The sequence below is a fragment of the Xyrauchen texanus genome, chromosome 44, assembly GCF_025860055.1.
Source record: "Xyrauchen texanus isolate HMW12.3.18 chromosome 44, RBS_HiC_50CHRs, whole genome shotgun sequence".
Lineage (NCBI taxonomy): Eukaryota > Metazoa > Chordata > Actinopteri > Cypriniformes > Catostomidae > Xyrauchen > Xyrauchen texanus.
The window spans coordinates 25,496,879-25,523,174 of record NC_068319.1 but is presented as its reverse complement, the minus strand read 5'-3'; the positions used below and the strand labels follow the sequence as shown (position 1 = coordinate 25,523,174).

Here is a 26,296-nt window from a genome sequence, read left to right as displayed (position 1 = left end):
TATTAAAATAAAAAGTGCTTAAAAGTGCACAACTCTTCTTAAGTGGAAGAAATATTTTTCCCCCTTACGTGCAACCTATTGGAAAGCGCGGATGAGTCAGTTGGGATAGTAAAATAACGAAATTATAGTTTTTAAGTGGAAAATAGTATTTATGTAAAGAGAATAAAAAGTGCACAACTCTTCTTAAGTGAAAGCTAAAAAAAAAAAAAAAATGCTTCACGTGTCGTGCAACCTACTGATAAAGCGCCGACGATGGGTTGGGTTAGTAAAATAACGAAATTATAATTTTTCATATAATTTTTGAAAATCATCGTCCATCGCGATGTTTTACTGTCAACATCGTCAACTGCCACTTTAGGGGACATCGCCCAACCCTAATATATTATTATATATGAATATTGTTCTGATTTTAATGCACTTTTTTTGGCCACTAATTTTCCAAAAGACTGTGTAATTAGACTAGTGTCAAGGCTCACAACTCTCGGTTATGAACATTTTACGATAGTGTTTTAATAGGTTGTTTCATTTAAACTTCAGTGCGAAAAAACAACATTCAAGTTAAGTTTGATTCATTTCCAACACTCTGTTTTAATAAAATTATTCAACACTCTGATTCAACGATTCATTTACGTCATCACAGACATAGCCTTTTATAGATTATAGGTGTAGGTATATAGAAGATATATTGGTGTATTCAAAAATGGAAAAGATTAAATCTAATTCTTCCTTCTGTTGTAATTTAATATATGTATTATTAAAATTGTACATGTATATTACATTAATATATATTAATAATATATATTATAATATTTATAATACATTAATATATACATTTTATTATTATATATTTTTTTACTGTTTTAGTCATTATGATGATGGTTCCTCCAATCCCACTGAAAAAGTCACCCTTTTAATCAACTTCCGAGCAAAAATATTATTTATTTATTTTTTTTAATTGTCAAAAGGTTGAAAAATGTAATGTTTGTGTTAAATGATCCAGCACTACTACAAGATGGATCATAAATTATCCAAAACATTTCAATGTATATGTCTGTGAGAGGACAGTGATAAAGCGAAGGGCAGGTGGAACGGAGTGGAGGTAATACTTGCAGTGAAGCATGGCATTCCAGGAATGTGAGATATGGGAATTGCTGATGTGTACACAAAGAGAGCTCGGTTGTGAACAGCATTCCGTGAATTCTCTGGTGTTCTAGCAGCTACTGTAGTTTCACCTCACATCACTGAATTAACTTTGATGGGAAGGAAAAGATTCCTCTCTAGTCTCTCGGGTGATGCATTGACATATCATGGAAAACGACTGCTTTCTCCAAACAGATTATTTTGTTTCAGTGGTGCAGAAATCCTGCGATTTGCAGCAAAACTTCCTCTTGCTGTGTTGGATTTGTTTATGACTCAATCTTAAGTCTAATATTTGACTACTTTTTTGTACTGTAGTTGTTTGTATTGTCTAATAAGCAATCTTTAGACAATTTTAAGACTACATTTATCCTCAACATAACTCTAATCCAGAATAAATCAAAATCCTGAGTAGTTGTTTTTTGGTTTGGGCAGGTTACTGCAGTTGTTTCACGAACACAGAGAAGCTTGAGGCTAAACGTGTCATTTGGTTGTTCGCCCAAAAATGAAAATTCTATCATCATTTACAAATCCTCATTTTGTTCCAAACCCATATGACTTTGTTCTAAACACAAAAGGAGAATGTTAGCCTCAGTCACTATTCACTTATATTGTGTAGCACAAGATGCAATGCAAGTAAATGGTGACTGAGGCAAACATTCTGCTTTATATCCCCTTTTTTTGTTCCACTGAAGAAATTACATAATACGTGTTTGGAACACGAGGGTGAGTAAACAATGCCAGAATTTCCATTTTTGGGTGTACTGTCCCTTTAACATGTTTACTGTTTGGTAATGCACACTTTAATTGTATTATTTATTCTTTCAAAGGGAAGTATTTTAAGCCTTGAATGTGGCCAGTGAATTTCAATGGTCCATTTTTACTCATTCCCTCTTGAAAAGCTTGTGGCAGTTTTGATGCAGGGATGGTTCCTCTAATCACATTAAACACACAATAAGATTTGTTAATGGCACAATGAGATGAATCACCGTGGCGGAGCCAGATGCCTTGATAGGTCTTGTGTGTGGTCACCATGGTAACACAGGGTCATTGGAAAAGTTGGCCTCTCATCTTTCTGTTCTTATGGCAAAATCTCTGTCTATTTGACACGTAATGTTCTCATCCATATGTCATAAAAAAATCAAGAATTGAAGAGGCGTAATTTGAACCCTGATTATATTTTAGGTTTTATCTGCTGGTACAAAAGAGTGTCTCTAAAAGAGGAACCATTATGTGTGTGAGTCTGACAACATGGTTTAAGCACACAATTTTATTTGTTTTTTGAAGTGCTATGCCTATTTTTAGTACCCTTGTATGATATCATAGACCAATCCAGGGAGAAAGGGCCTCTTCATTGATTTGCATGCCTCAAACTTACAATTTTCCTGTTTGCAAATTGGCACCTACTGTCAGCATGCTATACACAGTATACACTGTAACCTTCAATCATTACCGTCACCCTCAAAGCACTTCATATTGTGGCATGGTACCTGTTGCTTTAATAGGGTGTGTTCATCTCTATTTTTAAGCCCCCTAACTTAAGTTGCTCTGAATTGATGCTCTGGTTCCATTTTTCACAGATGATTATTGACTCATAATGCAAAACCAATCTGGTGGGTTAATCACATAAGTTGATCCTGTCATCATTCATCATAAATGACAAGTTGGCTGTAATTGCAGACCTAAAGTGGTAGAAAAATGTGGGAAGGCTTGTTGAGAGTGAAATGCCATGAAGGAAGGGACAATATCACTGTGCTAGTCTGTGATGGGAGGAATGTGACCACTGTGCTGGACTCTGATGGGAGGGATGGGATAACTGTGCTGGACTCTAAGGGGAATAATGGGATCACTGTGCTGGATTCTGAGATGAGGGATGGGATCACTGTGCTGGGCAGTAAGTGGAAGTATGGAACAACTGTGCTGGGCTGTAAGGGGAGGGATGGGGTCTATGTGCTGGGTTAAGAGGTGAGGTAAGGGATGGGATAACTGTGCTGGGCTGTGAGAGGAGAAAAATGAGGGTTTTGTTGCGAGGGGAGTGATGGATTCTCTGTACTGGACTTTTAGAGAAATGGTTGGATTACTGTGCTGGGCTGTGAGGTATGGTATAGTATATCTGTGCTGAGCTGTGAGGGAAGGGATATGAGCTCTATGTGGGGCTGTAAGTAGAAGGATGGGATCACTGTGCTGGGCTGTGAGGGGGAAAGGGATCTCTGTGCTGGGCTGTGAGGGAAGGTAAAATATCTCTGTGCTGAGCTATGAGGGGAGGAATTCGATCTCTGCTGGGCTGTGATGGGGAAACCGGCTCTATGCTGGGCTGTGAGGGAAGGTATAGTATCTCTGTGCTGAGCTGTGAGAAGAAGGATGGATCACTGTGCTGGGCTGTAAAGGGATGGGATCACTGTGCTGGGCTGTGATGGGGAATGGGATCTCTGTACTGGGCTGTGAAGAAAGGTATAGTATCTTTTTGCTCAGCTGTGAGGGGAGGGATTAGATCTCTGTACTGGACAGCTGGGCTGTGATTGGAGGGATGGGATCTTTGGGCTGGGCTGCGAGAGGAGAGATAGGATAATTCTGCTGGTTTGTGAGGAGAGAGATGGGATCTATGTACTGGACTTTTAGAGAAATGGTTGGATTACTGTGCTGGGCTGTGAAGGGGGAATGGGATCTCTGTGCTGGGTTGTGAGGGAAGCTATAGTATCTTTGTGCTCAGCTGTGAGGGGAGGGATGGGATCTCTGTGATGGACTGTGAGGGGGGAATGAGATCTCTGTGCTGGGCTGTGAGGGAAGGTATAGTATCTCTGTGCTGAGCTGTGAGAAGAAGGATGGCACTGTGCTGGGCTGTGAAGGGAGAGATAATATCTATGCTGAGCTGTGAGAGAATGGATAGTATGACTGCACTAAGTATCGCTGGTCTGTTAACTTCCCTGCTGATGGCAGCGCTTTCTTTTGTGGACAGCTGTTGCTCACTGCTTCCTCTTGTCGGCTGTCAGGCTTAACTTTTGGAAGTGAGGGTATTGTTGCTTGAGAGAAAGATCACAAGCTTGGTAGCTTTTGCTTGAGCACCGCTGCATTCATAATGGAAGAAGTGGTACCATTTTTACCTCTGTGACACATACACACATTGAGACACCCATGTTTTAATATTACTGCAGAAGTACTACAGTACTACAGTAGTAATAGAGCTTTTAAGGTCATTACTAATGCATAACCCACCAGTGGCTGGAAAAATATAGAAGAGTAGACTCTAACCATGCATAAAATGTAGTAATTTCTCCTATCCCAGTTTAATATGCAAAGACAACTGAAAGTAAGCTCACTCTACCATCTTTTCATTTTGCACACTACACAGAGACAGATAACAAATGTTTTGATGCCTTTATCTACAATCAGATGAACACTACCAGTGCAGAGTCTTCCTGTCAACATAGTAAAATAAGAATGTGTAAGCCACAAGCGTTGAAAACAAAGGTAGGCTTTCTGCCACGCTCTGTCTCTGTTAAACCTGTCACCAGTCTGTGATGTGCCCCTGGACATAGCCAATTGCCAAATGTCATACAATGGGCACCATTTGGAGCCTGACAGACGACAGAGGGCTACTTAATTCTGAAAGAGGCTTGTCTTATTGTTTAGGTGGAAAAGGGAGTCCTGCTGCCCACCACTGTGGCACAGCCGGTGTTGTGTTTCTGCCCATGTCCATCTGTCTCTTTAAACCTTGTTAAACTCGCTGTTGATTCGCTGAGATCTAAAACAGTGGTTTTCCTTCAGGATCTAGCTGCATGATTATATGGTTATTTGTATTAACTGCATGTACCATTGTTTTTTCCTTGATGTGACCCTATCAGAACAGGCCTGATACCTGTTTTTTTGGTTGTGGCCCATTAGGATAAAATGCTGTAAGTTGTTTACAGACAGCAACCTTTTTTGCTGCCTGTCAATGAATAATAATAATAATAATGGTGTTTAGTGTTTGATAAGTCTTGGTTTTGTAATATCCAAGTAACATCCATTGGGAAACTGACAAAAACAAAGATAATCATGGTGTTTTCTTTTTTCTTTTTGACAGCTAATGGCAACGACAGTAAAACCTATAAAGGAGACCGATCTCCCTGTGGCCCCTCCCGCGTCCTCCACGTCCGCAAAGTTCCCATTGAAGTGTCAGAGGCAGAGGTCATCTCACTAGGAATCCCTTTCGGCAAAGTCACCAACCTGTTGATGCTCAAAGGGAAAAATCAAGTAGGCACTAAGTTAACCCTATAACCCTTTCTGTAGAGTTTATAATAGTTTTGGAAATATAACTTGTCTTCATTGTGTTTAGTTATGTATTTGATTTTTAATGTCAGTAGTTTTTATTTGGTCTAGATTTAGTTTTGGTTTTATTTTGTTTCAGTGTTAATTTAAGTTTTCATCCCACACAAAACAAACTTGAAAATGCAACAAGTGATCTGTGATTGTTTTAAATGTCAATCAAACAGTCGCTTCTTGAATAAGTAGCCAGTTCTGTTTGACCAAATACACAGATAGTCGGAAGTCAAGTCTTGGGAGATCAATTACATTTGACCTTCCAATATTGATTAAAAATGCAGATTTGTATTATTATTATTATTATTTTCATATTTTTGAAAGAAAAATGTCACTGGTAGTTTTAATTTTCGCAGTACTCTGTTAACAATAAAAATCTTGGTTTAGCAGCATGACTGTTGCAAACTCATGTTTCGAAAATTTCACATACATTTTTGCCATTAAAGCATTTGCTAGCCTCCTAACCAATCGCACGTAAGCCAATGCTTTATAAGTCCGCTCACAATCTATCACATCGCTGTTTCGGTGTGCTAACACGGCAACCTCCACCTCCCCACCACCACCAGTTGAGCCCTGTCCTGCAGGGGGGTAGGCTCCTCGCCCCTGCCTCCTATCTCCAGCAGGACATGACGTTCCAGGTACAACTCTCTCGGACTGCCGGACGGGGCCTACGCCAAAGAGAGAGACATCACCTCCCGTTTTACATCTATCAAATATATGGCATCTCAAACTTCACTCAAGCCTGCGTGTCTTCCCGATAGAATTATAGATATTACGATAAAAATAATTAGTTATGAGAATTTTTTTTTTACATTACAGAACTGATAATGAGTAATTTTTAATTACAATAACACTTTTTTCTTTATAGTAATGCAAATAAAACTTTTCACAAGATTCATCTTCTAAAAAATATTATTATTTTATGGAGTAAAATATGACCCAGACATTTCTTATTGAGATTCATCTAAAATAATCTCACTTAAAACACCACCATCAAAAATAATTTTTCCCTGTATTCTTCTTTATAAAGGATGTAAAGGAGGGCCAAATGTGTTTTGGCTTCATTAGTGGTGTCCACTGATAGAAACTGAAGTGTGAGTCCTTTCAAATACATCAAGGTCCTGCTAATAACAGCAAAAACAGCAGTCTCCCGTTTCCACTCGAGTGCCTTTTCATATTCAAATGGAACTGGCATATTTAGACAAGAAGAGACAAATTTCTAATGCCCCTGTTGTATAATTTGCTGTGTGCTGCTTGGTTTAATTGAGCATCAAAAGATCCAGTTTTATTGAAAGCCTCTGCATATATAAATATCTCACGCCCTGCATGATGAGGTCAGAATAATTTGTGGTTCTTGCTAAGCCAAGCATCGCTGTTACAGTGAACAGTTAAAAAAAATCTAATCATTGGAGTGAATCTAAGTATTGAATTTCGGTATGTTACTCATCCTGAACCATTTGAGCTACAGACATGAAGGATACATCCCATTTTCAAAATCTAGTTTCTCCTTCTAAGGACACTGAAAGCAGTTCTTCTCAGAAAAAGTCAACTCCCTTGCTGTGTCCAGAGAATGGCTTTTTGTGTTGCAAAGATTTCAAGGTTTTAAGATCTTTCTTCGACTGTCCTTCTCATAAGTGCTTTAAAGATGAAGATTTCACTGAATTTAGCCCATTGATATTTGTGTTGCATTAGAAACAGTCTACATAAGGACACGTTGGATAACCACTTTTGTGCAGTTATTGAATGATGTTGCACTGTTCTTTCACTTTTCTCTCCAGGCTTTTATAGAAATGGCTTCTGAGGAAGCAGCCATCACCATGGTCAACTACTACACCGCAGCCACGCCTCACGTCCGCAACCAGCCCGTCTACATCCAGTATTCCAATCACCGTGAGCTCAAGACTGACAACCTGCCCAACCAGGGGGTGAGAATTCAAATCAAAACTTTCACATTTAAAAAAATTGTTCACCCAAAAATTACAATTCACTCATTATTTACTCACTCTGATGCACCTCCAAACCTATTTGACATAATTTTTTTGTGTGGAACACAAAATGTGCATTTTTTTTATTTATTATTTATGGGTTTATTAATGTAATGCAAGTAAATAGTGACTTGAGTCTGTAAATTAAAATAAAAAAAACACCATAAAACCCCAGGAAATGTAATGGACGTGACTCATGTGCTATATTTAAAGTCTTCTGAAGCAATACGGTCACTTTAATGCGATGAACTGAACTAAATTTAAGTCATTAGTCACTTGTGCTTAAATCAAATATGGCGGCTACATTGATAACATCAAACCTCAATGAGCTCTTTCGTGAACACATCTTTGATTTGAGAAGTTGACCATTTGTGTTACACAGAAGAAAGGAAGTCATGCAGGTTTGGAGTGACCTAAGGTTGAGTAAAAATGAGAGTATTTAAATTATAGTGTGAACCTGTAAGGATGTCTGAGATTTAAAATGCAAATATCAAGTTCTTTAAATATAATGTTTGTAGTTATGTTGGTTTCATGTGTTTTTTAAATAAGATATACCATTTCTCCATCCATATTTCCACAAAAGAAATTGTATTTACTCTAAAAATGTAAATTGGTGTAACCTTCAAGTAAAAAGTACTTACATTTTTTCTTTACTCCTTGAAAACATGTCAATGTACGATTATATTCTAAACATTTTTCTTTTTAAATTTTTCAAGGTTAAAAGTATTTTTTACATATATCATCAGTTTATTTTCTTTCTTTTTAAAATTGTTTTTTTTTTTTTTATTATTATTATTATTTTGATTTGATGGACAAACATTTTTAATTTGATCAAAACTGCTTCACTCTTAATTTTCAAAGAAATAAAAATAAAAGATTATTTCAAAATATTTTTCCCCAAGGATTTTTTTCCACTTTTCGATTTTTTTTCTTCATTATAATTTCAGCAATAATAATAATAAATAAAAAAAAATGTCATTAAAAATTGGTCCCACTATACAATGTATTTATTGTGTACGCTTGTTCTGCAAAATTCTCACAAGATTCACATTTCCGCTACTGAAGTTGAGTCACGGGTAGGGTTAGGGGTTAGGATGGGGTAAGAGTTAACGGGTAAGGTTAACAGCGTAACTACACATGTAATTAAATGCAGTTACTTGTAATGCGAGTACAATGTAACAACACTTATGTACATAATAAGTACATTGTAACAAATGCTTAAGTACATAGTAATTAAAGACATCTAATATAAAGTGGGTCAATTTTTTTTTACATATTCATCATATAAGAAGTGTTTAACTGATTGTATGAAACATTGAATTACATATTTAAATTAATAGATTTAGACCAAAAAAAAGAAGTGTCACATCAATGACCCAGATACATGCTTGTAACTACACTGGATCCCTTGTACAGTTGTCCATCATTTTACCTTGTACTGACTGCCCTGTGCTGCTACTGTACATTGTCATTTAAGAGACAGAATGGCTCTAAAGTGTCTATAGAGGTTTATATAGACTCCTTTATGCTTTTGCTTTACCCAGAACTATTAGTTCTACAGCATATTAAACTGCAAATGACAGCGTAATTTGATGACTAGTGCAAATATGTGTACCTGCTGGTGAAGTACTAAGAGGGATGTGTGTTTTTGTGTATTGAAGAATTTGATGAAAATGATTTGCTGTGTTGTGTTTGCAGAGAGCTCAGTCTGCTCTTCAGGCTGTCAATGCAGTGCATTCTGGGAATATGAGTCTGTCTGGGTCTGCGACGGCCAGTGATGGTGGCATGATGCACGGACAGAGCGCTGTGCTTCGCCTCATAGTAGAGAATCTCTACTACCCAGTGTCTCTAGAAGTGCTACACCAGGTAAAACTTAACCACACTCGTAATGTTCAATATGATAGCATCGTCTAACACTGTGTCATAACCAGGGGCGATGGGACAATGTTCCAGTGACAATACTGTTATGTAGAGTGCGATTTTAGACCAATAACATTTTGAGAAATTTTCAAATAGCTCACTTAGAAATGAGAATGACTCACCCTCATGTCGTTCCAAGCCCATATGCTGTTATTTGTCCTGAGGAGGAGGAAAGGAGACCTTTTGAGAAACCTTCACACAGTTATTTTCCATAGTTTAAAGCTAGCTTAGTGTTTTTTGGGGGGTTTGTATTAGCACCTTGTATTTTCATGTTCTTGTCATGTCTTCTATTCACTTAGATCTTCTCAAAATTTGGAACAGTCCTGAAGATCATTACATTCACCAAGAACAACCAGTTTCAGGCTTTGCTACAATATGCAGACCCAATGAACGCACATCATGCCAAAGTGGTCAGTACTGAAATAGAGTCTAAATGCTCCTCTTATTATCTTGTTGTCGGGTGGTTTATGAGATGAATTCAAGAGTGTGGGATGAAAATATGCCAACCAGCTTCAGTTCCCACCAGTGTTTCCTACAGAATTGTGTTTTTGCAGCGGGGGAGCATATATAAATTGATTTATTAAAAAGAAACATTAAAAATATTATTTTGGTAGCATTGTTTATGTTTTAAAGATAATACTAAAGAAACTTCAAAGATATTAATGTTTAAAAAAAAATCATGTTTTTAATACACAGTATATTACAAAATGTAATATTAAATAATATTATATATATATATATATTTAATTGTATTTATATTAAAAATATATATAAACATATTCAAAATATTAGTTTGGTAACATGTTTAATGTGTTAAAGATTTACTTTGAAGTTTATTACCATTTACCATTTGTTACCATGGTAATTTTTTTGTTACAAAAACAAAAAACAAAAGATAAAAAGACATTGCGAATATGTTTCTTTTACCATACATTGGGTAACACAACATCACTTAAATATTAGATATCATGAACCAACAATAAACTTTTTTAAAGTGTTGTATGAATCTTGTTTAATGTACATTTTTAATATACTATTGTTTATTGTAAGTTCATGTTAGTTCATAATGCATTAAATAATGTTATACCGTGGGGCTTTTGAATGCTGGATTCTGATTGGTTAATGGATGTTCTTAGGTGTACAATTATTTTACATTTACATTTATTCATTTGGCAGACGATTTTATCCAAAGTGACTTACAAAACAGGAAAACATAAGCGAATCATCTTAAAGAGACAGTGGTATGAAAATTGCCATATTACAACATTTCACTAGCATCAGATTAGCATTCAAAACAGATTAAAGTGCAACAAAAATGTTTTTGTTGTTTTTTATTAGTGACTGGTTTTACAATAAACGCACAGCTATGAAGTAGTTCCAGTTCTTGACTGCAGAACGGTACCAAATAACTTCAAATTATAATTTGATAACAAATTATTTATTTAAGTTATTACAAAGAGCCGTACCAGTCTACTACAGCAAAATAACAAAATAAAACAAAGACATTGGCTAGTAAATCAGATAAGAATGACAAACAATGTCGATAAGCAGCCTTGCGCTCCCTCGTTCTCTCTCTCTTTTGCTTTTTTGTCATAATTTTTTTTAACACACTTTTTTTTATCTCATCACATTCAATCACACTCAAGCTCACAAGTTGGCTAAAATGTCATTTATTTTTCCCAGGTGCTTTAAATACTTTAGTTGTGCATTACACTCTGTAGATATGGCTAGTTGGGAAGGATTCTGGTCTGTCCAGATCCTCAGGCTGACTATGGAGACTGTGCTCATTAGCTGTGGTCATCCCTCACCGGCACACCCTCCTAATCACTTGCCTGTTCCCTATAATCAGAGATTCACTATCAATCACTAGGGTGCTCTATTTGACTGTGTATCCACAACACCTGTCTGCCAAACCCTCTCCATTTTTAGTGTTCTCCTGTATTTTTGTCAAAGCAGTGTTTTTCCCAGTACACGACAAACCAGCTCTCAGTAGACCACACAAATCATGTAGCCCCTGTAATTAATATGTCCCCGTTGAGGTTATCTAATGAATGCCAGTGCAGCTCTCCAGGGAAAAAAAGAGCTAGCAAGTAATTATTCCTCTGATTGGAGGGTGTTATCTATTGTGTGGCTGCCATGTTGCATTGCCTCCTCGCACAAATACAGTATTTGTGTTACAGGATGGGAGGGGACAAGGGTCTTTTTGAAGGGGGAGGGGGGTTGAAGATAATTTAAATACATTACATTATTGTGGCAGATAAGTAAAGCGTTGATTAAACAATACAAAAAGTTCTTAAGAAGTCAATTTATTGTTCGTTTTATTTCCATATAATTGAACATAAGGCTGTTGGCCTACAGTCAACAAGAATCCATGTTGCAGTTGCCTTTGTTTGACTTTGCATGTCAATCTGTTTGTCAATCTGAGGTTCAGTGAAGATCAGCCTCTTTTTAATGCTGCAATTTATACTCTGTGACTTAAGTTAAATTATATTAAAAGCTAAAATGATATCCCTGTCCATTGTGAATATTCAGTGTAGCTGTGGACGAAGCACCGCCCACACTGAGGTCACTGCCAAAACATACAACTTCGTTGTGGTCAATGCGGCGAATTCGTCTTTCAAAGTTCACCAAACTTGAGCTCCACGCAAAATTATTTTTAAAAGGGGAAATTCTTTGCCACCGGAAGTCTATCGTACAAAATTCACGCGGATTCCCATCGAAATGACTGTATTTCACCCGCGAAGTTTTGCTGTGTGTAAAAATGTAGTTAAAGAATTGCGAGGTGGTTGCTAGGGTGTTCTGGGTAGTTGCTAAGTTGTTTCTTACTGGTCCAAGTCAAAAGAGCCCACCCCTTAAAGGTTGCATTTACCTTTGCACAGCAAATTTCCATTGGCGAGGTACAGTCTTCTCAATGGGAATCTGCGTGATCATGAATTTTATGCATTTGCCTTCTTTGCCCATGGAATTTCACCATGCAAATGTACACTGGAAGCCAACAGTTTGGAATAATGTCCAGATTTTGTTGACCAAAGTTGCATTCAACTGATCGGAAAATATAGTCAGGACATTACTGATGTCAAAAACAGCACCATCACTATTGAAAAAAGTCATTTTTGATCAAATCTAGACATATTTGGATCAGCTAGACTGCAAGTCCATTGCAAGTCTATGAGATGTTTTTGCTTGTTTTATCATACACCAGATGAAAATCATAAGTCTGATAACTTAGAAAAGTACTAGCACACACTCTTCCCTTCAAGCTGCATGATTTGATGTATCATTTATGTTTAAACGATGTGGGACCAGTCATGCACCAAAGTGATTAGGAGTAACCCTAAATGCCAAATTATACGTCGCTTAATGTCTGCGTACAGGATGCTTGACAATTTCATCATTAACAGAGTACTCAAGCGCTGTTTCAAACCACGAGTACTCTGAACACACAGTATAAGCATGCGCCTGGAATTATTTTCACTTATTAGTGAGTCCACAAGGGGTCAACATTCACAATTGAGCTGTTGCTTTCAGAAAGAAGTGCAAGAATATGTAATCACCGGTAAACAACAGGAGATGAAGGTGGAAACAACAACAGTGGATGTGAAAGAGTCTAAACTCCTAAAGAGAAATATTCAAGTATCTCATAGCAGCCACAGCACATGTGCGCCAACCTCCTGTGTATGCGTGCACTGTCAAATGGAGTATACTTTGAAAGGGTGAGCGTTCGCGTTCGCCCAAACCGAAGTATGATGGCCATTTATCATCAAGGTTTAGATTGAAAAACTCAAATGAATTGCCCCACATGGAATAGACAATACAACAATTTTAGGAGGTAAACTTCATCATATTGAGTGGACCGCTTGTTTTCTTAGACTAAGCAGGTAATCGGTATGCAATATGCTGTAATTATAGGTTAATGTATCAGTCCCTTGCTCAGAATCGCCCACTGAGAGATGGGGATTATTGGTAAACTGATCTTAGAAAGCAATTTGTGTCACAATAATTATGCCCGGGGCTACTAAAGGGGACAATGTAGATTGGGTTGTGTACATTTGTATGAGTGAGAATGTTTTTGCCATTTCTTTTGCCAAAAGTCTGAATGTCACATTGAAAATCTGGAATTCAAAATCTATTTAACCAAAGTTTTAAGATTTTGAAAATGTTTAAACAAAGAAACGTTGTGATATTAAATAAATCAGAACAATTTTGCACTATTTCTAGGTCACTAATCAAATGTAAGTACATTTGTGACATTGACCATGTTAACTGTTCTGTACAAAAGGTCAGATTTCCTTGCCTACAAGAAGCTCTTTGGATCACTCTCAAATCATGCTGGTTAAAATTATCTTCTGGATTTACACGATGCCTGCCAGCTCAAATGCCTGTTGTCATTAAAGCAAAAGGGGCACAAAGCACACACCAAGTCATTCTACATTTTTACAATTCAAATTTTCACTAAAATAATTTTTAATGGGAAAACTTTATTCAATTTGAAAAATGCAATAAAAGCGGCTGGGATGAGGATTAGCACCTCTAAATCTGAGGCCATGGTTCTCAGCAGGAAACCGATGGAGTGCGTACTCCAGGTAGGGAAGGAGGTATTGCCCCAAGTGAAGGAGTTCAAGTACCTCGGGGTCTTGTTCACGAGTGAGGGGACAATGGAGCGGGAGGTTGGGCGGAGAATCGGGGCAGCGGGGGCGGTATTGCACTCGCTCTATCGCACCGTTGTCATGAAAAGAGAGCTGAGCTGGGAGGCAAAGCTCTCGATCTACTGGTCAATTTTTGTTCCTACCCTCACCTATGGTCATGAAGGCTGGGTCATGACCGAAAGAACTAGGTGGCGAGTACAAGCGGCCGAAATGGGTTTCCTCAGAAGGGTGGTGGGCTTCTCCCTTAGAGATAGGGTGAGGAGCTCAGTCATCCGTGAGGAGCTCGGAGTAGAGCCGCTGCTCCTTTGCGTCGAAAGGAGTCAGTTGAAGTGATTTGGGCATCTGGTAAGGATGCCCCCTGGCCGCCTCCCTAGGGAGGTGTTTCAGGCACGTCCAGCTGGGAGGAGGCCTCGTGGAAGACCCAGGATTAGGTGGAGCGATTACATCTCCACACTGGCCTGGGAACGCCTCGGGGTCCCCCAGTCAGAGCTGGTTAATGTGGCTCAGGATAGGGCCCAGAATAGGGCCCCCTGCTGGAACTGCTGGCCCCGTGACCCGACTTCAGATAAGAGGTTGAAGATGGATGGATGGATGGATGGATGAAAAATGCAAAATAGAAGCATTTTCAATAGTGGTCTCAGGCTTTTGGTTTGTACGTTTATCAAATTTTTTTCACTGCACTTTAATTGATTTTGCTTTTCATTTCACTCTGTTTCACTTTTTGACCTCAATGTTCGGCCCAGGATTTTACATGAGCGGGGGCGTCTCTTTTCTGCATATCGCTGCCCCCTTTGGCATATAGCGGCGCAGTCTTGTGGCCCATTCTGCATAACGCAGCGGCTCATTTCAGCTTATCGCGGATTATTCTGTACATTTCGCGGTTTCTCCCGATGGCCAGTCTGCCCAGTGATAATGTGAAAATGCCCAGTGAAAAATGCCCAGGATGCCAGATTACCAATCCAGCCCTGGGCACAGCTCGATTTGAATATGTGTTTGGAGTTTGGCTGTCGCTTCTTTTGAGAAGAATTGCGATGAGATGCTCAGGCTCCATTAAATAAAGCAGGATGTAATTTATTTATTAATTAATTATTGTATTAATGGTCACAATGCAAAAATTCTTCTTAAGAATAGGCTTAATTTTCTTTAAACCAAAATCTTTTGATTTTGAGTTGAATGACTACTGAGGTCGTGTTCTTGACAGATTTTGTGATATTCACCCAAGTCTTTCAAAGATAAACCTTAGTACACAAAGAGGGTTTAGAAAGGGTGATTGACATTCTAATATTCTTGTCTTGTCAGGCTTTGGATGGGCAGAACATCTACAATGGCTGCTGCACTCTGCATGTGGAATTTTCCAAGCTGACCAGTCTGAATGTGAAATACAACAACGAAAAGAGCAGGGATTTCACACGCCTAGACTTACCCTCAGGAGACGGGCAACCTGCGCTGGACCCCACCATGCAGACCGCTTTTGGTAAGACACACACACAGATGCTGTAGATGATCAGTATACATGGAATGCTGGAGGTCGTTTTGTGGGTTTTGCTTGTGTTAAGTAGTTTGGAACACATTAGGGCAAAGTGGCAAGTTGTACCCAGATACAGACATTTATACATGCACCATCTACTTTAACTCGTGCTATTCGTCTTACTCTAAGGAAGTGTTTGTCACATTGTAAAGGATGGCAGATACATATTTTATAGACTAAGATGCATTATAAATGGCACCTACACATTTTGTTGTTTGGCATGAAGTTGTTTTGTAGTATTTACATGAAAAAACATCCACTTTGATTCTCAGTTCTGATTAATCCATTTCAGTACACATTTATCATCATGTCAGGCTTTCAAAAAAATATTCCATGTAACACACAAATACACCTTTAGTTCTGTGGCATGTGGTCAATTGCCACAGAAAAGCATTTTGATTCTCATTATGTAAAAACAAACACAATATGGGTGATTCTCATGAAACATGTCAAGAAAATGTCCTGGTCCTATTTTACTCCCAAATCAAAAGAAACAAATAAGAAATTGTATTTTGCATAGATTTGAATTAAAATGAGTTTTTTTTGTTTTTTACTGTAATGTAGCAAAACAATGACTGTTAAGGTTATGAGAATCATCACTGAAAACAGAAAAGGGGTCGCACTAACAATGCAAAAATCTTAATGTTCCTAAATGTAGACTTCCTGTTCTTTAAGCAAAAAAAAAGAAAAAAGAATAAAAAGTCATAAAATAAAACATTTTATTTTTATTTGGGGTTAAATATGACCAGGATATTTTCTTGACATGTTTCGTAAAAATCATCAGTACATGTTTATGACAACAAATGTAGAGCACTAAAATAAACTTGGCTTATCACTGTTTTCAAAACATTTAAACTAGGGCTGTCAGTCGATTCAAATTTGTAATCAAATTAATTAAATGATATGCTGATTAATTTAATTAATCATAATTAATCTCATACATACATTTTTGCTGAGAAATTCAATATATATTGATTAAATAAATAGAAATAGTTACATTTTAATAATTTATATATATATATGGATATCTATATATATATATATCAAATAAAAAATATTTTAATACAGAAAACTAAAACACATAAAAAAATAATTGCCACACATGTGAAGCATTAAAAACGACGATACAAAAAGTGGCTTTAGAATACAGTATTTAGTTTATTTCCATATTATTGAACATAAGCCAATCATTGGCCTACAGTTCAGAGCAATCCATTTTGCAACTGAATTCTTCAATCAGACTAAGATTTATTAGGAGGGCTTGTCTAAGGACACCAATGTACACCTGCGTCAGACCAAAGTCTTTCTAGCAAGTCAGTCCACTGGCGGCCATCTTTGGAACTCCCAGGAGACTATTTCCAGTCATGCCAGTGCAGCTCCTATCTACTTGACCGAAATTTAAAAAATGGTTGGTCAATATTAAGATCAAAGAACATATTTCAAATCAGCAATAAAATGTTGTAATATTGGAATCATAAATTGTGCCTCTTTACCTCATATTATGCTAAAACACCAATTTTCCCAGCTTGTATAGCTAATGCGCATGCGTGTTAGCGAGTTGATTGCCGTGCGATGTCTGTATCTAAACGTTGATTGGCTCTTTTACCTGTAAGCAGGACTTCCTTTCTACATCCGTTGACCATTGGGTGCTAGAGCTTTTTGTTTGGTTGTTCTACTTTTTCCCATTCTTTTAAATGGAAGTGGCCCATCTATGCTAAATAGTCTCTGGTCAGACAGATGCTTTTGGAGCGTTTCGTTGCATACTATTTTTATGTCACTGTGTCAAGTTAAACAATGTTTAAAATGTAGAAAAAACATGTCTTGAGATCCCTGCCTTCGGATTTGTGCTCCATCAAGCTGTGTTTTTTTTATGCGGTGCGTAACCTAACACCTTTTACCTTATTTTTTATTATTCTGAGGTTAGTTAAAGTAAGTTGAATCTGGCCTAAATTACATAAATTACTGTGTACTTACAACCCGGACAGAATAGTCTTTCATAGTTTGTTCTGGCTCACAAACTTAAAACATTAAAATATCAGCCTTGGTAGGCAAGTCTTTTTGTAATCAATAAAAATCGTTTTATTGGTTACAGTTTTTCATGTAATCAAAATATAGTTAAGTCAAAAAGTACAAAACGAAATAATCATAAAAAAATCAGGGCAAAATCAGTAATAAATTCTAGCGTTGGAGTTTAAGTATAATTTATGCTTATAATTTAGGCAATTTTCGACTTTACCTTTTAATAATACAAATGAGGTAAAACGTGTTAGGTTACGTGCCGCATAACAGTTTGTACGCAAGAACGTGTTCTCATCTTGTGTTGTCTGCTCTCGTTAAGTGTGGTTTAAGTGTCTGTTTGAGGTGCGCATAGCCTATACAGCAAGTTTCGCTTACTGCCCCCTGGAGAAAATAGGTGGTACTTCAAGCTTGAATTGCTCATATGGAAGAAATATTCCTTATTACGTTCCAGGGACATAATTATTTGCTTACATTTTTTTAAAGCGTTATTTTTATATAATTAATTGCACTAAATTAACACGTTAAAACAACAGCCCTAATTTAAACATGTTAGCATAAAACTGGTGTATGAAAACTTACAAATTTGTTCTGTGTAAAAATCTAATTGTTCAACTCATGTCATGACCATACAAACCCAGTAACTTCTGCATTATACTGTATCTGTGGAAGTACTGTATGTGGGAGAAATGGGGTATGACAAATAACTAGCCATAAAGCATTGTTTACATGGAGCAAACTCCAACCACAGTAATTACATTGGTAACGCATATCAAGATGTTCATCCGCCAAGAAAAGTAGTTCCACTTTAAAAGAACGTTAGACGCTCAACTGATAAAAAAAACATATATATATATATATATATATATTCTTTACTGATTAGTTCATGCAAGTGCTTTAAAAAAACATTTTTGTGCTTCACATTTCAGCTTTTAAACCTCCAGAATGCCCCATAGACTTCCATTGTAAGTACATGACTGTACGAGTATCTTGTTTTTACAAACTGAGGAACGGGTCGAAATTGTTTTATTTTCTATGGTAATCAACATACTGTTTCATTGTTTTTCACAGAATTGAAGTTTTAACCCAGAATATTTACTTTACTTATACTTAGTGTTTGGTGTAAAATCATTAGTTTATTTAATGTAGTTACTTTTTTGTCAAACAGTAGTGTAGCACATGACATTTGAAATGCTTGTAATCAGATTACAGTCACTGGTATTCAATTAAATGACTTTTAAGTACATTAGGATTAAGATCTTTTTCAAAAAAATATTATTGTAGAATACATTTAAAACATGAATTATGTTCACTGTAAGGGAGTCAGATATTGAAGTACCAATGTAAATATATTTCTATTTTCCTCACTTCCTCTTTACCTGACCCATCAATTTTAGAGAGCATCTATGTTTTATTATAGTGCTACTGGTTCCTTGCATACACACTATCAAATGGCAAGCCTTATCGCACCTGCACACAAAGTAATGCGGGTCAGACAGCATTTTCCGGAGAGTGGATTTATTATCTGTCTTTATGTGCGAGCAGGATTGTTGGGTGTGTGTGTGCACATCCACCCATCTTGTTGTCTCAGGTTCTGTAAATCACATGCGCTGTATAGAGCAAGCGTTAGCATGGATACTGATAAGCAGGGTGTGTGATGCTGTGTGTGTGTGTGTCATGGCTGATGAGTTAGTGCTGGGGGTGCAAGCAGAAATCGCAAGGGCGCTCTATGATGTCGCAAAACGCCCTCTAATGCAATAAAAGGTGTTAAAATGGCAGCTTTTATTAGAACACTGCCATTTTCTTTCTGTCTTCTACCACAACGGCCATCATGAAAATGTTGTCAATATGAGTGTTTTGATATGTACACTGCTGTGCCAGAACTCTATGGTAGTGTACATCTCAAATAGGACGAATGAATCTATTTTAAACAATGGCGACACAATAAAGAACATCCCTCCTGGGAATTCGAGATATTACAGGAGCAAATTGCGAATTACTTGGATGCACATATCTCAGCAAGCTATAATCTGCTTGAAATCATTTCATGATAATAAAATAATAATGATATAGGGAGTACAAAACAAATGTATGTGCGCCTCTTTTATTGATTGTGCTGTTCTAGTTGTATCAATTTGTATCATTAGTGTTTGTTTAGGAAAGTATCACTGTTACTATTGTTCATACTTGGGGTTAGGGATTGGAATAACCCCTCATTCTAGAGTGAATTTGGAACAAAATATTGTATACGCCCGTGCGGACATGAGTCAATATTTTTTTTAGTTTTTTTTTCCAGAAAAGGGAGACTGTACATTTTAAATGTGAATATCTGCTGGTTGTGGTCTTTCCCTTAACTCAGTTTTACAGTCGCAGGCCATTTGGTTGGTGGTGACCCTTTTGTGTGTGTGTGTGTGTGTGTGTGTGTGTGCGTGTGTGTGTGTGTGTGTGTGTGCAGGGGCTCCTGGGATCATTTCCTCGCCATACCCCGGGGCGGCTGGTTTCGCCCCTGCTATCGGTTTCACTCAGGCAGGTAAGTTATCGCGCAACACACACACACACACACACACACACACACACACACACACACACATGTAGTGTTTCCATGTTTTATGGGGACTTTCCATAGACATAATGGTTTTTATACTGTACAAACTTTATATTCTATCCCCTAAACCTAACCCTACCCCTAAACCTAACCCTCACAGAAAACTTTCTGCATTTTTACATTTTCAAAAAACATAATTTAGTATGATTTATAAGCTGTTTTCCTCATGGGGACCGACAAAATGTCCCCACAAGGTCAAAAATTTCGGGTTTTACTATCCTTATGGGGACATTTGGTCCCCACAAAGTGATAAATACACGCTCACACACACACACACACACACACACACACACACACACACGTAGTGTTTCCATGTTTTATGGGGACTTTCCATAGACATAATGGTTTTTATACTGTACAAACTTTATATTCTATCCCCTAAACCTAACCATCACAGAAAACTTTCTGCATTTTTACATTTTCAAAAAACATAATTTAGTATGATTTATAAGCTGTTTTCCTCATGGGGACCGACAAAATGTCCCCACAAGGTCAAAAATTTCGGGTTTTACTATGCTTATGGGGACATTTGGTCCCCACAAAGTGATAAATACACGCTCACACACACACACACACACACACACACACACACACACACACACACACACACACACACACACACATTGTTCAGTAATGGAGGCAGTGGTGTGCAGCTCACGCTAGTGAGCTTAATAATTCACACTTAATAATAAGAGGCATTACTGTGTAATCACCTGAAACACTTGCCTGTCACAGCTTTAGATTGACACCAGCCAAGTAAACTAAATGATGAGGGAATAAACACACACACACACACACACACACACTAACATTGACTACACATTTTAAAACAGATTAAATCAAAACTGTGTACTTTAAAAGCTTTGCATTTTGGATTGGCTATGGATTAGTTTAGACACTGTTTTGATTTTTATGATCAATAAAACAACAAACACAACAAAGCATGCCAAAAAAAGCTCTGCAGAGACCGCCCCCTTCCATGACGCGCTGCGAATGACGCAATCAAGTTGGTCGCCCTAAACTCTCAAACTACTAATATATTTGTATACAGCATTGAATGAAATTATATTATATTATAATCACATATAAGATACCCTGCACAGTATACATACTATATAGTAAGAGTAACGTGTTGGTGTGCTATTCATTAACATTTGTGATGACGTAACCAATTTAAAATGAACCAATCCTGTTGTAATCATAGTAGGATGGATAAAGCCCCCCTACATTCACTCAGAAACAGAATCATTTATTTTTCACATATAAAGAACGTTGTTACGAATGTCGTTTCATGTTGTGTTTAATTCCCATTTTCACACTCCTGACCTGTGCTGACTTCATTTAAACCTTCTCTTACTTCCCCCCAAATATCCCAGCATGCTTTAACATATTTAATAAGGTTAATTTGTTGTTTATCTGATAACAAAATCAGCAACAAGTGGTAAAAAATTTTTTTTACCGATTGTGGTTGATTGTTCTATCTAGAATGTTTGCCTCTTTACTGTAAGTGACCCTATTCCCCTCTTCGCACTGGTCAGGTCTGTCTATGCAGACAATGCCTGGTGCTCTGGGGCCCCTCACCATCCCCTCATCAGCAATGGCCGGACGGATGGCCAGTTATGGAATGGCCCCCACCATCATCCACTCTGTGCTCCTTGTCTCCAACCTTAACCCCGACGTGAGTTTCTGTCCCTGCCTCAAACACCTCCTTCCCTTCAGTGCCAGTCCACCCATTATACATCATTGGCATATTGATGGCAAACAAACCCTTTTCACAGGAATATGTCATTTATAAGGGATAAAAAGTGTTTATAAGGGTTTGGAAGAAGCTGACCTGGGCAGCGTTTCCCAAAAGCATCGCAACCTTAAGTTGATCACAGAGACCATTGACCATTGGAGACCCTTGGTGATATCTCAAGGAGCATTTATGTTTATAGTAGTGACAGACCAATTTCTGTACTGTATATCGTCTAGGCCAGTAATCAACAATATTTTGAAATTTTGAGATTGTCAGCATCAACTGATAACTGCCCACTTGGCCAAAACGATTAACATGTGTTAATTGACAAACAGCCTTGTTAAAAGATACTGTTTATGTGAACTGCAGTTACATTCTCCCTTCCCTCTCAGCCACAAGGGGCCTCCCTATAACTGTCTTATTGAGCCATAATAGCTGCCTGAGTATTACGCAGCTGTAAGTATATATATATATATATATATTTAGAACATATTCAGCCCCTTCATTTTTTCACATTTGTTTATGTTGCAGCCTTGTACTAAAATGATTGCTTTAAATTATTATTTTTTACCACATCAATCTACACTCCATTCCCCATGATGACAAAGCAAAAAGCAGATTTTTGATTACTTTGCAAATGTATTAAAAATAAAAAAATGAAATATCACCTTGGCATAAGTATTCAGACCCTTAACTCAGTACTTAGTTGAAGCACCTTTGGTAGTGATTACAGCCTCAAGTCTTTTTGGGAATGATGCGACAAGCTTTGCACACCTGGATTTGGGGATTTTCTGCCATTCTTCTCTGCAGATCATCTGAAGCTCTGTAAGGTTGGATGGGACTGTCGTGGACTGCCATTTTCAGGTCTCTCCAGAGATGTTTGTTTGGGTTCAAGTCCAGGCTCTGGCTGCGCCACTCAAGGACATTCACTTCGGCCCAGTCTGAGGTCCTGAGTGCTCTGGACCAGGTTTTCATTAAGGATATCTCTTTTTCTGCATTCCGCTTTCCTTCAACCCTGACCAGTCCCCAGTCCCTGCTGCTGATAAACACCCCCACCGCATTATGCTACCACCACCATGCTTCACCGTTGGGATGGTATTGTGGAGGTGATGAGCAGTGCCTGGTTTTATCCAGACATGACTCTTGGAATTGAGTCCAAACAGTTCAATCTTTGTTTCATCAGACCAGAGAATCTTGTTTCTCACTGACTGAGAGTCCTTTAGCTGCTTTTTTAAGTGTCTTTTACTGAGAAACTGACAAGCCATAAATCGCAGATTGGTCCTTCTGCATGTTTCTCCCATCTCCACACATGATCTCTGGAGCTCAACCACCATGACCATCGGGTTCTTGTTCACCTCTCTTACCAAGGCCCTTCTCCCCTAATTGCTCAGTTTGGCCGGGCAGTCAGCTCTAGGAAGAGTCCTGGTTGTTCCAAACTTCTTCCATTTAAAAATGATGGAGGCCACTGTGCTCTTGGGAACCTTCAATGCATCCAAAAACATTTTGTAGTCTTCCCCAGATCTGTGCCTCAATACAATCCTGTCTCTGAGCTCTGCAGGCAGTTCCTTTGACCTCATGGTTTTTGCTCTGATATGCATTTTCAGCTGTGAGACCTTATATAGACAGGTGTGTGCATCTCCAAATCATGTCCAATCAATTGAATTTTCCACAGGTGGACTCCAATCAAAGTGTAGAAACATCTCAAAGATGATCCAGAGAAATGGCATGCACCTGAGCTAAATTGTGTCATAGCAAAGGGTCTGAATACTTATGTCAATGTGATATTTCAGGTTTTTTTTATATACATTTGCAAAGTTATCAAAATATATATATTTTTTTGCTTGTCATTATGAGGTATGGATTATAGATTGATGCGGAAGCAAATAAATTAAAACACTTTAGCATAAGGCTGCAACATAACATGGTATAAAAAAATGAAGGGGTCTGAATACTTTCTGAATGCACTGTATATATATATATATATATATATATATATATATATATATATATATATACATACAGTACTGTGCAAAAGTTTTAGGCACTTGTGAAACATGTAGCATATTAAGGCTGTCTTCAAAACTAATACCGTTAAGTAGTTTTCATTTATCACTTAATGTCATACAAAGTCCAGTAAACATAGAAAAGCTAAATCAATATTTGGTGTGACCACATTTGCCTTTAAAACAGCCCCAATTCTCCTATGTACACCTGGACACAGTTTTTCTTGATTGTTGGCAGATAGGATGGTCCAAGCTTCTTGGAGAATTCATCACAGTTCTTCTATTTAGGCCGTCTCAAATGCTTCTGTCTCTTCATGTCATCTCAGACTGACTCAATGTTCAGTGGGGGGCTTTGTGGGAGCCATTACATCTGTTGCAGGGCTCCCTGTTCTTCTGTTCTAATCTTTTCTATTTGCAAAAGTAATGTTTGGGAGTCTATCATTTATATTTCTTATTCCTAAAGCTGAAGATATAAATAACCATATTAAGACGAATGCTTTTTTGAACATCTTATATGACTTTTGTATATACTGTATATATATATATATATATATATATATATATATATATATATATATAATGTTTTAATTGTATTATTTATAAATTCATTTTATTTGTAAAGCAGGTTTCTCCTCATGGAAATTTCTATAGTGAATATCCATCTTTTTAGTTATGATCTGCTCTAAAATATTGAATAGATATTGCCCTTCTGTAGAGTTACACTTGCGTCCAAGCCATAGTGATGTCCAAATCGGTTCAATGATTCATTCGTGAATCAGTTTGGATTTGAAAGTTTTTTAAATATACAGTAAATATGTCCAGTACTCATAATAACTGGTAAAGTTGTTGAAAAGTCATTGATGTTGAAATGTGAATTAGACAATTCTTCAATGCTTCTTAAATGTCAAGTCACTGATAATGCTCCATCTCTTGCAGACTATATCACCGCACGGACTCTTCATTTTATTTGGTAAGGACGAATTTAATACTCTTCTACATCAGATGTGCAGCCTGACTGTTTTTATAAAGGCAGATGAAAGAAAAAGACTATTTCCTCAAAAATACACCGATCAGCCACAGTATGAAAACCACCTGCCTAATATTGTGTATGTCCCCCTCTTGCTGACAAAACAGCACCAACTCATATCTCAGAATAACATTCAGAGATGATTTTCTTCTCACCACAATTGTACAGAGCGGTTTTCTGAGTTACTGTAGATTTTGTCAGTTTGAACCAGTCTTGCCATTCTCTATTGACCTCTCTCATCAACAAGGGGTTTCCGTCCACAGAACTGCCGCTTACTGGATGTTTTTTGTTTTTGGCTCCATTCTGAGTAAATTCTAGAGACTGTTGTGTGTGAAAATCCCAGGAGATCAGCATTTCACAATCATGCCATGGTCCAAATCACTGAGATCACATTTTTTCCCCATTCTGATGGTTGATGTGAACATTAAGTGAATCTCCTGACCCGTATCTGCATGATTTTATGCACTGCTGCCACACGATTGACTGATTAGATAATCGCATAGATGATTGTTGGTGCCAGATGGGCTGCTTTGCGTATTTCTGTAACTGCTGATCTTCTGGGATTTTCACACACCAGTCTCTAGAATTTACTCTGAATGGTGACAAAAACAAAAAACATCCAGTGAGCGGCAGTTCTGTGGATGTCTTGTTGATGAGAGAGGTCAATAGAGAACGGCCAGACTGGTTTGAACTGACAAAGTCTACAGAAACTCGGATAACCGCTCTGTACAATTGTGGTGAGATGCTATTCTGAGATGAGGGTTGGCGATGTTTTGGTGGCACGAGGGGGACCTACACAATATTAGGCAGGTGGTTTTAATGTTATGGCTGACTGGTGTATATTTGGGAGATTATTTATGGATAACATTGTATCATCCACCATATGAATGTTAGAAATGCTCAATATGGTGCACACAGCATGGGTGCATACACGCTCAGTGTGTGCCATTGTTATGTTCTCACAATTTCATAACCATCAACATCAGAGACAGACCTTAGTGTGACTGATATCCTAAAAACGCTCTCCGTTCGCCCACTCCGCTAATGTCCTCTGCCTTAAATATAAAAAAACAGGATCTGGGGGGCATGGGTAGCTCAGCGAGTAAAGGTGCTGACTACCACCCCTAGAGTCGCAAGTTTAAATCCAGGGTGTGCTGAGTGACTCCAGCAATGTCTCCTAAGCAACCAAATTGGCCCAGTTGCTAGGGAGGGTAGAGACACATGGGGTAACCTCCTCATGGTCGCGATTAGTGGTTCTCGCTCTCAATGGGGTGCGTGGTAAGTTGTGCGTGGATCGCGGAGAGTAGCATGAGCCTCCACGTGCTGCGAGTCTCCGCGGTGTTATGCACAGTGAGCCACGTGATAAGATGCGCGGATTGCCTCAGAAGCAGA

The 26,296-nt window shown here is 37.9% G+C and overlaps 1 protein-coding gene across 3 annotated transcripts in view; it reads left to right on the top strand.

Annotated features, from left to right (window-relative positions):
* Positions 1-26,296, top strand: part of LOC127636534 (polypyrimidine tract-binding protein 3-like) — a 103,194-nt gene that overhangs the window by 61,614 nt on the left and 15,284 nt on the right. For all 3 annotated transcript variants that reach the window (XM_052117124.1, XM_052117123.1, XM_052117122.1), the window contains 8 exons: positions 5,201-5,370; positions 7,215-7,361; positions 9,120-9,287; positions 9,641-9,751; positions 15,287-15,461; positions 19,987-20,061; positions 21,675-21,814; positions 24,814-24,847. In XM_052117124.1, the coding sequence (XP_051973084.1) occupies positions 5,201-5,370; positions 7,215-7,361; positions 9,120-9,287; positions 9,641-9,751; positions 15,287-15,461; positions 19,987-20,061; positions 21,675-21,814; positions 24,814-24,847 (1,020 nt within the window). The remainder of the gene's footprint in view (positions 1-5,200; positions 5,371-7,214; positions 7,362-9,119; positions 9,288-9,640; positions 9,752-15,286; positions 15,462-19,986; positions 20,062-21,674; positions 21,815-24,813; positions 24,848-26,296) is intronic.